This window comes from Ursus arctos, unplaced genomic scaffold, assembly GCF_023065955.2.
Source record: "Ursus arctos isolate Adak ecotype North America unplaced genomic scaffold, UrsArc2.0 scaffold_30, whole genome shotgun sequence".
Classification (NCBI taxonomy): domain Eukaryota; kingdom Metazoa; phylum Chordata; class Mammalia; order Carnivora; family Ursidae; genus Ursus; species Ursus arctos.
In genome coordinates, this window is record NW_026622986.1 from 30,894,214 (window position 1) to 30,906,816 (window position 12,603).

General features: G+C 43.6%; 1 protein-coding gene across 10 annotated transcripts in view; it reads left to right on the forward strand.

The window, feature by feature from the left end:
• Positions 1-12,603, forward strand: part of PRKCQ (protein kinase C theta) — a 169,236-nt gene that overhangs the window by 69,874 nt on the left and 86,759 nt on the right. For all 10 annotated transcript variants that reach the window (XM_026478723.4, XM_048219454.2, XM_057304676.1 and 7 more), the window contains 3 exons: positions 2,892-3,021; positions 6,080-6,189; positions 6,923-7,040. In XM_026478723.4, the coding sequence (XP_026334508.1) occupies positions 2,892-3,021; positions 6,080-6,189; positions 6,923-7,040 (358 nt within the window). The remainder of the gene's footprint in view (positions 1-2,891; positions 3,022-6,079; positions 6,190-6,922; positions 7,041-12,603) is intronic.

A 12,603-nucleotide genomic window follows, 5' to 3' on the forward strand; every position in this document is an offset into this window, starting at 1 on the left:
CACCCTTGGCAAGAGGGGAAGATAGGTCTAAAGCACCTGTGGATATGGGTGTCTAATGGACAGATGGATGGTTCATCAATTGGAACAGAAAGGGAGGAGAAGATGGATGCAGATGATGGCGGATTGTAGATTTGGGGGCAGGCAGATGAGAGCGCTTCCCTTAGACAGTTTACTTTCGTATCATCTGAAGCTTGGGGGAAGGAAACAGAGAAGGCAGCACGTGGCTTTGAGGAGAAAGGATCTGTGAGAGAATTGTCTTGGGATGGAAAAGCAAGGTGGTTAGAGAAGAGCAGTAGGATTGTCGGGGACAGTGGAAAGGCCACCTGAGTTTGAGGGCCCAGCCTGCCCAGGGGTGAGACTTTCTCCAGCCAAGGGGCAGGCACAGAGAAAGCAAACTGGTTGAGTTTTTTGTAGAGCAGAATTTCTTTTAACTTTTAGTTAGAAGGGGACAATCTCCTATTACAAGTGGCTCTGCTAAGGCTTAAAGAGGTTAAAGTAGTTCGTCTGCAGTCAGTCACCCAAGATGTGAGTAGCTGGGCTGGAACAAAATTTCAGATCTCCAGCTCCCAGAGCAGTGTGATAGACCCCCCCGCCCCCCAATTGATTAAGCAACATCACTGTCTAAGTTTAAGGCGTACAGCGCGCTGGTTTGACTTACATATACTATGAAATGATCACCATGATAGGTTCAGCTAACATCTGTCATCTTAGATCCATAACAAGAGAAAACAAGGTTTCTCCTTGTGATGAGAATTCTTAAGATCTACGCCCCTAACACCTTCCCTGTATCTCACACAGCAGCGTTAGCTGTGGTCACCTTGCTGTACATTCTATTCCTGGGACTTATTTATCGTATAACCAGAAGTTGGTACCTTTTGACCACCTTCCACCACTTCCTCCTTACCCTCACCCCCCCCCCGCCCACCTCTGCAAACCACAAGCCTGATCCCTTTCTGTGAGTTTGGTAGGGGTTTTTTTGTTTTTTGCGTTCCACATTTAAGTGAGATCATGCAATATTTGTCTTTCTCTGACAAGCATTTTGTTTAAATCAAATTGCCACCTCCCAGTCTGCCTCCCTGCTCTCTCTATGGGATGCCTTCAGCTTTCCCGGGAAAATCAGATTAGAGGAATGGCTGTTAACCTCCATGGCTAATATCCCCTGGAAATGGAATGCGAGCCACAAGTGCCATTTAAAATTTTCAGGTATCCTCATCTAAAAATTAAGGAGATAGTTTACATTATTTTTCTCATAAAAAGTCTTCAGAATCCAGTGTGTATTTTATGCTGAGAACGTATTGTTTCACCATCTCGTGGGGGCTCCCTTGGCCCATGTGGCTGCATGAATATCACATTGGAGAGTACGAATCGATAGTCTTTTCTAGACATATCTCGAACTATTTTGAGCTAGGGGTCAAGATTTGAGGTAGACGTCTTCCAGCCTGGACCTCGCCATTAATTGTTCCTATTTGCATGGAAATGTTTGCACAAAATGAGATCTGAAAATTATTTTTTCTTGGTTGAAAATGGCTAAACTAAGTTCTGAACAACGTTCCAACAATTCTAAACAGCTGTTCTCACGATCCGATGCTCCCAGCATCCTCGATGGGAACGTCGGATAGATCACTGCTAATGAAAAAGGCTTCTTTGCTGTGCGCATTCCCGAAGAAGCTGTTTAATTAAAAACTTCTGCAGAGATTATAAGTCTTTTTTTTTTTTTTAAAGATTTTATTTATTTATTTGACAGAGAGAGAGACAGCCAGCGAGAGAGGGAACACAAGCAGGGGGAGTGGGAGAGGAAGAAGCAGGCTCATAGCCGAGGAGCCTGACGTGGGGCTCGATCCCATAATGCCGGGATCACGCCCTGAGCCGAAGGCAGACGCTTTAACCGCTGTGCCACCCAGGCGCCCCGAGATTATAAGTCTTAAGTAAAACTTTCTATATTACACAAGAATATTGGTGTTCTTAACCAGGAATCAAGCCTCATGATTTTATTATTGTTGTTTTTCATGTGCTATGTTTGGCTAAAGGAGAGAATTTCAACTCTGGAAAGCAAAACAAAACAAAAAATCCTCTAACATATCAACCACCAGCATCCCTCTCCCCATCCCCCAACTTATCACATTGACTTTGAGAGAAGACAGTGTAATGACAGAAAGAGGATAGGGTGATTCTGTCTTCAGGCTTATAGATGTCCCAGCTCGCTTGCTAGCTGTGTGACCTAAACAAGTGTCTTACCCTCTCTGTGCTTAACTTCCTCATTTATCAAATGAGGATTCTAATAAAGGCTCCTTCAAAGGGAGTATTTGCAATATCACATCTGTAAACGATAATGCATGTGACATACTTGTCCGCAGCACCCGGCAGGACCTGTCACCTGCCGCTCACCCCCTCCAGTCCACGTGTAATAGCTATGAGTGCTTCATACTTAGGCTTTTACGCTAATAAACCCATAGCAGTGTTTTCTCCGGAGGAAGCATTTTATAACATTTTCCAAAGGTTAGAGTCCCAGTTCTGGGTTGAAAAAGAAAAGGAAATATGTGTACTAAAATAGAAAGGACAGTGCAGCGTTCACCCAGATCCCATTTAGGTAAATAATCCCAGTCCCATCTTCCTGAAGACATTAGCCTACCTGTGGGAATGCCTCAGGCCTCAGCGTATCCCTGGTCACGTGATGCGTGCGTATCTCATACGTGCCCCTTGCCTGGAAGAGCTAACGGCTGCCTGCCTTCTCTGGCCATGGCTGTAAGGCTTGACAAGTAAAGCTTATGGCTTAAAGCTCAGCTTGTCCCAGTGTTTTTAGTGCTGTGCTGGTTATGATAGAGTAGGAGGTAAGACACCAGAGGCTGAGAACCAGGGACATGCGTATGGTCACACGTTCTCCCTTCTTTCAGTTCCACAAGGAGAGGTTCAAAATTGACATGCCGCATAGATTTAAAGTCTACAATTACAAAAGCCCGACCTTCTGTGAGCACTGCGGGACCCTGCTGTGGGGCCTGGCCAGGCAAGGACTCAAGTGCGATGGTGAGTCCAGTGGGAAATGAGCTTGGGCCCCGGTACGGAACCCCTCCAGGGTGGCTTTGCAGCTTTAATGGAGAGCACGAGGGGAAGAGGGAGCATAGAGGGTTGACTTCTCCAGCTAGTCCGGATGACCCTGAGGTCATGAACGTGACGTTCCCAGCAGCCCACTGCTGTTCTTTTCCTCCCATCCCCAACACCATCATCCTGGGATCCCAGAGAAGTGCAAACCGTTCAGGTTCAATGTCAAGTCTCCCGACCTGTCACCCTTCTGTTGTACCTCGTGCTGGGGAGAAAGGAAGATGGTAGTTTTCCTCATTCGCCTCCTTCCCTGGGACCTGCCCTGCTGCTTCCCGGTGTTCTGGGCCTGCCCCTTCCGACCCTGGCAGCTCAAGCCATGCCCTCCCCCCCCCCCCATCGCTCTCCCTCACACCTCAAGATTCCCTCTGTGGCCCATGGAGGAGTAAGGCCGGCACATCTACTTGGACGGACAGGCCTGCACAGAGGCAGGGCCAGACAGACATTCGAAAAGGAGGGCACCCTGCTGCAACAAGGGCCTTTCTGTTTTGAATTATTAAATTTGGCCGCCCCATTTGGTTTTATGCCACTGGCTAAATCTTTTGCAATTCTTATCTTTAAAGTGATCAAGGTGAAGGTCACCTTCGGCAGCCTTCTCTTCCTCGTCCCCATTGCGCTCATGTGTCTGGTGGGGTCTGGAGTGGCCTCTTCGTGGAGACTGGGAGGGTTAGGTTTTGAAACCATTACTGAAGGCAAAACCCATGTGCAGTGAAAATTCACCCAATAATCCCTCCAGCAATACGACTGTGCACCTTGCTGTCTACACCTCTTTGGGAGCACACAGGTGGGCCTGGTACTACTCTATGGAGTATCTTTACCTTTAGGAGTTCATAGGCAAGAAGTAATTTCAGAACGGAACAAGCAGGCGTGAGTAATCAGATCCCCTCTGATGGTTCCCCGGGTCCTCGCCGGTCTCCCTCACCGAGCAAGTCCCTTTGCCCTGGAGCCCGAGGGCCCCACCTGCCCAAAGGTGCCAACAGCCTGACGATGCCTCTGAGCTTAGAACTCCGTGAGGGTTCCTCGCCATTGTTTCACGGCCCACACGTCTACTCTGTTCCATCCCCCTAACATTCTTTCTCCCCGGTCCTTTCTCTTTCCCTCTCTCCCCTCTCCTCCTGCACGCCGGGCAGCCCCTCTCCTCTCACCCCTCCTCTCCTCTCCCCTCTCCTCCCCTCCCTCTCCTCCCCAGCACCCTCTGCTCTCAAGGTGGACACCTGCAGACATCACCGTGTCCTTGCCCCCCAGGCCCTTGACTTTTCCTCCCCTTCCAATCTACTCTTCTGGCTCTGTTCCTCTGCCTTGGCCCTGCTCTTTCTGTCTTGTTCTCTTCTAAGCCACCTTCCTAAATTAGGGCCTCCCTTCGTCTTGACTCTGTCCTTTTCTCTCTCCACTTTAATTCCCATGAAAATCATCATCCACAGGGGCTGTTTGCACTCACAGAGATCAAGTTATCACCTAATAGGTTAGTAACAGAGACCTGTGCCATTATCCGAGTGGGAATGGGGCCTGCCCTCACGCGAGCGTGTCCGAGACAACCTTAGGTCCAGCGGCCATGTTAAAAAAACAAAGTGGAAACCTCCAACCCCTCGTGCTCAGTCCTTGCTCGCTGCCTCCCTTTGGCTTGTGGAAACGAGTAAGGAAAGGCAGTGAGGGCAGCCCAGGGTTCAGCCTGCATCAACGAGCGCAGTGCGAGTCACACTAAATTCGGAAAGGCAGTGGGCCCCCAGCAGCAGGACCGTTACTAAAGACTTTAGATATATGTGGAAGGTTGCACTTAGAATGGATTTGGGTCATATCAGCGCGTATATGCTGGGACGAGTACTGGTTTATACTCACACAGAAAATGCTATTTTATTTTGTTTTATTAGGAACTACCTGAGTTTTAAGCTAGTTAAAACTAAAGGCTGAAGCCTGCTAACATGTCACTTGAATATTTTAAAACTTATCTCATCGGAATAAGTAACCGGACGATGCAGTAGACGCTGTATTTGCTGAGTACCTATTTGATGCCGTCCACTGTGCTACGTTCTTTGCACACAGATGGCTGAATAAGCAGGCGAGGGTGAAGTGCATGGTTTTATAGCCTCTCCTGCCTAATGCCTTCTAGCAGTCCCTGTTAATAGGCCTTGATAGAATGATATAGGACTTGAGAATAGAATTCTATCAGCCAGCGTTCGGGAATCTTAAGTTAGAGGTTTTCATTGTAACGGTGATGTCTCATATACTCTAGTTGTCTGTATACAGAGGCACAGGTGCACACACACCCCAGTCCGAGAAGGCTCGTGGGATGCCATGAGTGGAGGGTGGACGTTACTGTGCTATTTTCAGGACTAATGAATGCAAATACTCCCTCAGAATCCTAGGTCCGTACAGATCATTTGGTGGAACGAGCCCAACCCCGCCATTGGTGAGGCTGAGGTCTCCAGGCCACTTTGTGTCCTCCCACTCCCGCCCCTAAGCACAGACCACCCCCCACCATTTCCATGTCAGCTCTGCGGGCTGAGGCTGCACCCCGGGCTTCAACCTACAGGGGAGAGAAGCTTCTTGCAGTCCACGAGGGAAAGGGGATGCTTGGGCTCCAGTCCGGAGTGCGAGTAAATCACCTTGCATCCCAGCCTTGCACGTTTCCTCCAGAGAGAGCCAGCCTCATGCTTGTCTTAGCAGGGGCACAGTGTCAGTGCAGACTGACAGCAGCCTTCCTCCCCCGCCAGCAAGGCTCTGGCTCTGCCGCCAGTGGGAGTCACTCCCCAGCATCACATCAAGGAACCTCTGGTCTGTGCGGGTAGTCTTGGGAAGGGGAGGGGGACGCGTAGTGGCATCAGGAAAGCACGGCCCTAATTCACGTGTATGCAGTGTCTGCTGCTGGGAAGAAGGCTCTAGGGATTTGCCAATTGTTCCTCAACATACGCATACCTAAAACCGTCCTGTGCAAAGTCCGCGCCCTGAGTTCCGTTGCCCTGGCTCAGCGTCTCTCTCTCCTTTTCAGCATGTGGCATGAACGTACATCACAGATGCCAGACAAAGGTGGCCAACCTTTGTGGCATAAACCAGAAGCTGATGGCTGAGGCACTGGCAATGATTGAGAGCACCCAGCAGGTAGGAGGGGTTTAGGTTGGGTCCCTGCCATCTCCACTCAGCAAGGACTACTCCGGTCCTTTTGCCCTTTAAGCTGTGGGACAACCTGGAGTCTTCCTAGCACCTGTCCTGCCTCTGAGTTTCATCCGCATGCGCATATCCCCACTTCGAGATATTTATGTGTGTCATGCATCGGAACGGCATAGATCTTTGTAAGACCTTAAATTCTGTGGAATGAGCAGGGGCAGAAACAATTCATTAAAATGACTGAGGATTCATTACGAGCTTTATACCTATAGATTTGCTAGAATCATCCCGAAAATACGCACAGAACACGGAGTCCAGGGCAACTTTGGCCTTGCCGTTTACTCACACGCAGTAGCGCTGGCGTGTTGAATTTACGTATCCAAGAACAAACCCTCTTGAAGGCTTGGTGTTGCCTGTGTAAGCTCTTTTCCCATCCATTGACCTTTTATTCTTATGTGTGCCTGAATGCTGTAGACAGCATAGGAGAAACCAGTTAGCCCCCCAGAAAAGTATGAAGGAAGTGAGTGTATTCTGCATGCATAAAATACAACCTCTGCACTCTTGCAGGGCATGGGATCCTACAAGAGTGCTGAAGGAAAGCGGAATGTTGCTTATCCAATGCATTTAGGAATCTTCAATGCATCTCGTCCCCAAGGGCAGTGGGCTGAGCTGTCCCAGCAGTAGTGGGTGGGGACGTGAGTGGTCTGACTCTTGGTTTATAATCTAGGCTCGCTGCTTAAGAGATTCTGAGCACATCTTCAGAGAAGGCCCAGTTGAAATTGGTCTCCCGAGCTCCATAAAAGGTGAAGCAAAGCTGCCGTGTGTACCAGCACCTGGGAAAAAAGGTAGCTACCCTGACCCTCAGTGGAATCATTGTCAGTCATTAATCTCGGTCAACCTTAACCTGAGTCCTCTGCATTTAAATTCCCTATTTACCTGGTCTGATAGGTAAGAGGCTTCTACTTCTTGGAAGTGAAACCAAAATGTGCCCCCGTTAGGAAACCTTTGTAAGAGGGTGGGAAGTGGGGGCAGGGAGAAGTGGGATAGGTCTGGAGTAAAGAACCGCAAATGTTTCCTTAGGATTTTAGTGTGTTACTTCCTGTTGCCGTATAAGGTTTTGCAAAATAAATCTACCATAAATCTCAGTGGTGGGGATGCCACAGGAGACCATCTTATTCTGCACCTTGGAGACTTTTTTTGGGAAATTTAAGCGTAGAAAGAGGAAGAATAGTGGGGCCTCAACATTTATCATTATGGAAATTTACCCAGCCTCCTTTCTGGAAGTAATTCATGCGAGGATAGGCCCACATGAATCTGGGAACTGAATAATTTCAGCATACGTTATAAAATGTAGGTTTTCCCAACTATCCTAAAGTATAGTATTTCTGTGAAACCTTTCTTTTAATTGAAGTATAATTAATGTACAGTATTGCTAACTTTCAGGTATACAACATCTTGATTCAACAATTTTGTATATTACTTGATGTTCACCTGTCACCATACAATGTTACCACAATATTATTGACTATATTCCCTATGCTGTACTTTTCAGCTCTGTGACTTATTTATCTTGTAACTGGAAGATTATACCTCTTAATCCCCTTTGTTTCACCTGCTTTCCCCACCCACTTCTCCTTTGGCAACTACCAGTTCTCTATATTTAAGAATGTTTGGTTCGGTTTCGTTTTTTAGATTCCACCTATAAGTGAAATCATATGGTATTTGTCTTTCTCTGCCTGACTTGTTTCATTTACCATAATACCCTCCACATCCACTGTTGTCATAATGGCGAGATCTCATTCCTTTTTGGGGCTGAGTAATATTCCATTGTATGTACACCACATCTTCTTCGTGCGTTCATCTATGGATGGACGCTAGGATTGCTTCCGTGTGTTGGCTATTGTAAATAATGCTGCAATAAACATAGGAACACATATGTCTTTTTGAATCAGTGTTTTCATTTTCTTTAGGTAAATACCCAGTAGTGGAAATCCCAGATCATATGGTAGTTCTATTTTTAACTTTTTGAGGAACCTCCATATTGTTTTCCGCAGTGGCTACACCTGTTTGCATTCCCACCACCAATGCAGAAGGGCTCCTTTTTCTCTACATCCTTGCCAACACTTGTTATTTCTTGTCATTTTGATACTAGCCATTCTGATACCTCATTGTGGTTTTGATTTGCATTTCCCTGATGATTGCTGATGTTCAACATCTTTTCATGTGTCCGTTGGTCATCAGTGTGTCTTCTTTGGAAAAGTGTCTGCTCAGGTCTTCCACCCGTTTTTTAATAGATTTGTGTGTGTGTGTGTGTGTGTGTGTGTGTGTGTGTGTGTAGTTATATAAGTTTTTTTATATATTTTAGAATTAACTCTTACCAGATATATCTTTTGCAAACATCTTCTCCCATTCACTAGGTTGCCTTTTTGTTTTGTTTACAGTTTCCTTTGCTGTGCAGAAGTTTTTTATTTTGGTGTAGTCCCAATAGTTTATTTTTGCTTTTGTTTCCCTTGCCCAGGAGACATATCCATAAACATGTTGCTAAGACCGATGTCCAAGAGATTACTGCCTGTGTCTTCGTTTAGGAGTTTTATGGTTTCAGGTCTCACACTTAGGTCTTAATCTGCTGTGAGTTTATTTTTGTGTATGGTGTACGAAAGAGGTGCAGTTTTGTTCTCTTGCACGTAGCTGTTCAGTTTTCCTAACACCATTTGTTGAAAGGACTGTTTGAAAAAAAAAAAGAAAAGACTGTTTTTTTCCCATTGTATATTCTTACCTGCTTTGTCAAATTAATTGACCATGTAGGTATGGGTTTATTTCTGGACCCTCTGTTCTGTTTCACTGATCTGTATGTCTGTTTTTGTGCACGTACCAAACTGTTTTGATTATTATAGCTTTGTAGTGTATCTTAAAATCTGGTATTGTGATACCTCCAGCTTTGTTGTTCTTCCTCAAGACTGCTTTGGCTATTCAAGGTCATTTGTGATTCTGTACGAATTTTAATATTATTTGTCCTAGTTCTGTGGAAAATGCTGTTGGTATATTCATAGGGATTACACTGAATCTGTAGATTGCTTTGGGTAGGATGGACATGTTAACAATGTTAATTCTTCCAATCCACGAGCACAGCACATCTTTCCACTTGTTTTTGTCATCTTCAATTCCTTCAATAAATGTTTTATCGTTTTCAGAGAACAGGTTTCACCTCCTTGGTTAAGTTTAGTCCTAAGTATTTTAGTCTTTTTGATGCAATTGTAAATGGGGTTGTTTTCTTAATTTCTCTTTCCACTACTTTGTTATCAGTCTATAGAAATGCACCAGATTTCTGTCTACTAATTTTGCATTTCTTGTCTTTTCTTTCATTAGTTCTAATAGTTTTCTGGTGAAGTCTTTAGGGTTTTCTAAATATAATATGTCATTTGCAGACAGTGACAGTTTTATTTCTTCCTTATCAATTAGGATGGTGTTTATTCCTTTCTCTTTTCTGATGGCTGCAGCTAGGGCTTCCAGTACTGTGTGGAATTAAAGTGGCTTGAGTGGACATCCTTATCTTGTCCTGATTTCAGAGAAAAAGCTTTTAGCTCTTCATCATTGCGTATGATGTTAGCTGTGGGTTTGTCGGTTGTGGTCTTTATTACGTCGACGTGTTCCCTCTAAACCCACTTTGTTGAGAGTTTTTACCATGAGCGATCGTCGTATTTTGTCAGCTGCTTCTCTGCATCTGTTGAGATGACCATGTGGTTTTTCTCTCTCCTCTTGTTAGTGCGGTATGTCCCATTGCTTTGTAAATATTGAGTTACTCTTGCATCCTTGGAATAAAAGCCACTTGATTGTGGTGAATGATTTTTTTAATGTATTTCTGAATTCAGTTTGCTAATATTTTTTGAAGCTTTTTGCACCTAAGTTAATCAGAGATCTCGGCCTCCAGTTTTCTTGTTCGGTAGCATCTTTGTCTGGTTTTTGGTATCAAGGTAATCCTGGCCTCATTGAATGCATTTGGAAGTTTTTCTTCTAGTATTTTTAGAATAGTTTGAGATGAATAGGCATTAACTCTTCTTTAAGTGTTTAGTAGAATTCCCCTGGAAAGCCGTCGGGTCCTGGAGTTTTGTTGGGAGTTTTGATGACTGATTCACTTTGATAGCTAGGAATCAATCAGTCTGTTCAGATTTTGTACGTCCTCAAGATTCAGTTTTGGAATAAGTACCTAGGAATTTATCCATTTCTTCTAGATTGTCCAATTTGATGGCATTCCATTTTTCGTAATATTTTTTTATAATCCTTTGTACATCTGTGCTGAAGGTGGTTTTTCTCCTTCATTTGATTTTGAATCTTCTTTTGTTCTTGCTGATTGTGACTAAAGCTTTATCAATTTTGTTTACCTTTCCAAAGAACCATCTCTTGGTTTCATTGATCTTTTTTATTGCTCTTTAGTCTCTATTCATTTATTTTTTTCTCTAATCTTTATTATTTCCTTCCTTCTACTATCTTTGGGCTTTATTTGTTTTTGTTTTTCTAGCTCCTTTAGGTGCAAGGTTAGGTGGTTTACTTGGGATTTTTCTTATTTCTTGAGGTAGCCCTGGATTGCTATAAAGTTCCCTCTTAGAACTGCTTTTGCTGTGGCCCAAAGATTTAGATCATTGACTTTTTGTTTTTATTTGTCTCCATGTATTTTCTGATTTCCTCTTTGAGTTGGTGATCCATTGTTGTTTAGGAGCATGTCCTTTAGCTCTATGTGTTCATGTTTTTTCCAGATTATTTTCTTGTAATTGATTTCCAGTGTCATACCACTGTGGCCAGAGTGGAGGCTTGATATGACTTCAGTCTCCTTAAATTTATTGACACTTTTTTGTGGCCTAACATGTGATGTGTTCGGGAGAATGTCCCGTGGGCACGTCAGAAGAACGTGTATTCTGCTGTTTGGGATGGAATGTTCTGTGTAGATCTGTTACGTGCATCTGCTCTAATATGTTGTTCAAAGCCACCATTTCCTTATTGCTCTTCTGTGTGGATATTTATCCATTGATGAACGTGGTGAATTAAAGTCCCCTACTATTATTGTATTCCTGTCCATGTCTCCCTTTACATCTGTTAATATTGGTTTTATATAATTTGGTACTCCAATGTTGGGTGCATAATATTCACAATTTTAAGTCCTCTTGTTAGATTGATTCCTTTATCATTACCTAGTGCCCTTCTTTGTCTCTTGATACAGTCTTTGTGTTAATGTCTATTTTGTCTGATATAAATGTTGCTACCCCAGCCTTGGTTTTTTGGCTTTCTTGTTTTTTTCTTTTGCTACTGTTTGTATGGCATATGTTTTCCCAGCCTTTCATTTTCGGTCTCTGTGTGTCTTTAGGTCTGAAGTGAGTCTCTTGTAGGCAGCATGTAGATGGGTCCTGTTTTTTTATCCATTCGGCCACCCTACGACTTTTGATTGGAGCGTTTAGTACATTTACCTTCAAGGTAATTATTGATAGGTGTGTACTTACAGCCATTTTGTTAATTGTTTTCTGGCTGTTTTTGTAGTTTTTTTCTATTTTCTTTTTTCTTTCTTCCATTACTCTCTTTTGTTGTGATTTGATGCCTTTCTTTAGTGTGATGCTTGGATTTCTTCCTTTTTATTTTTTGTGTTTTTTGGTTTGTGTTTGCCGTTGGGTTCATATGTAACATCTTCTGTGCACAGCATCTGTATTATGTTGATGGTCACTTAAGTTCAAACACATTCTAAAAACACTAAATTCTTACTCCTCCCCACATTTTACGTATATAATGTCATAGTTTACATATTTTTATTTTGTGACTACCTTGACTAATTTTTGTAGATGTAATTGATTTTACTACTTCTGTGTTCTAACCACTCTACTGGCTTTATAAGTAATTAATCTACTACCTTTAATATATCTTTGCTTTTACCAGTGAAATTTTTTTCTTTCATTTTTCTTTTAATTATGGCCTTTTCTTTTCACTTAAAGAATTTCCCTTAACATTTCTTATAAAGCTGGTTTAGTGGTGATGAACTCCTTTAATTTTAGTTTGTCTGGGAAACTTGCTATCTCTCCTTCTATTCTGAATGATAACCTTGCTGGATAGACTATTCTTGGTTGCAGGTTTTCTTCTTTTAACCCTTTGAATATACCATGCCACTCTCTCTGGCCTGCAAAGTTTCTGCTGAAAAATCAGCTCATAGCCTTATGGGGTTTCCCCTTTTTGTACCTGTTTTCTCTTGCTGCTTTTAAGATCTCTCTGTCATTACTTTTTGCCATTTTCATCATTATGTGTCTTGTTGCGGACCTCCTTGGGTTCATCTTGTTTGGGGCTCTCTGTGCCTCCTGGGCTTGAATGCCTATTTTTTCCCCAGATTAAGGAAGTTTTCAGCTATTCTTTCCTCAAATAAATGTTCTGTCCCCC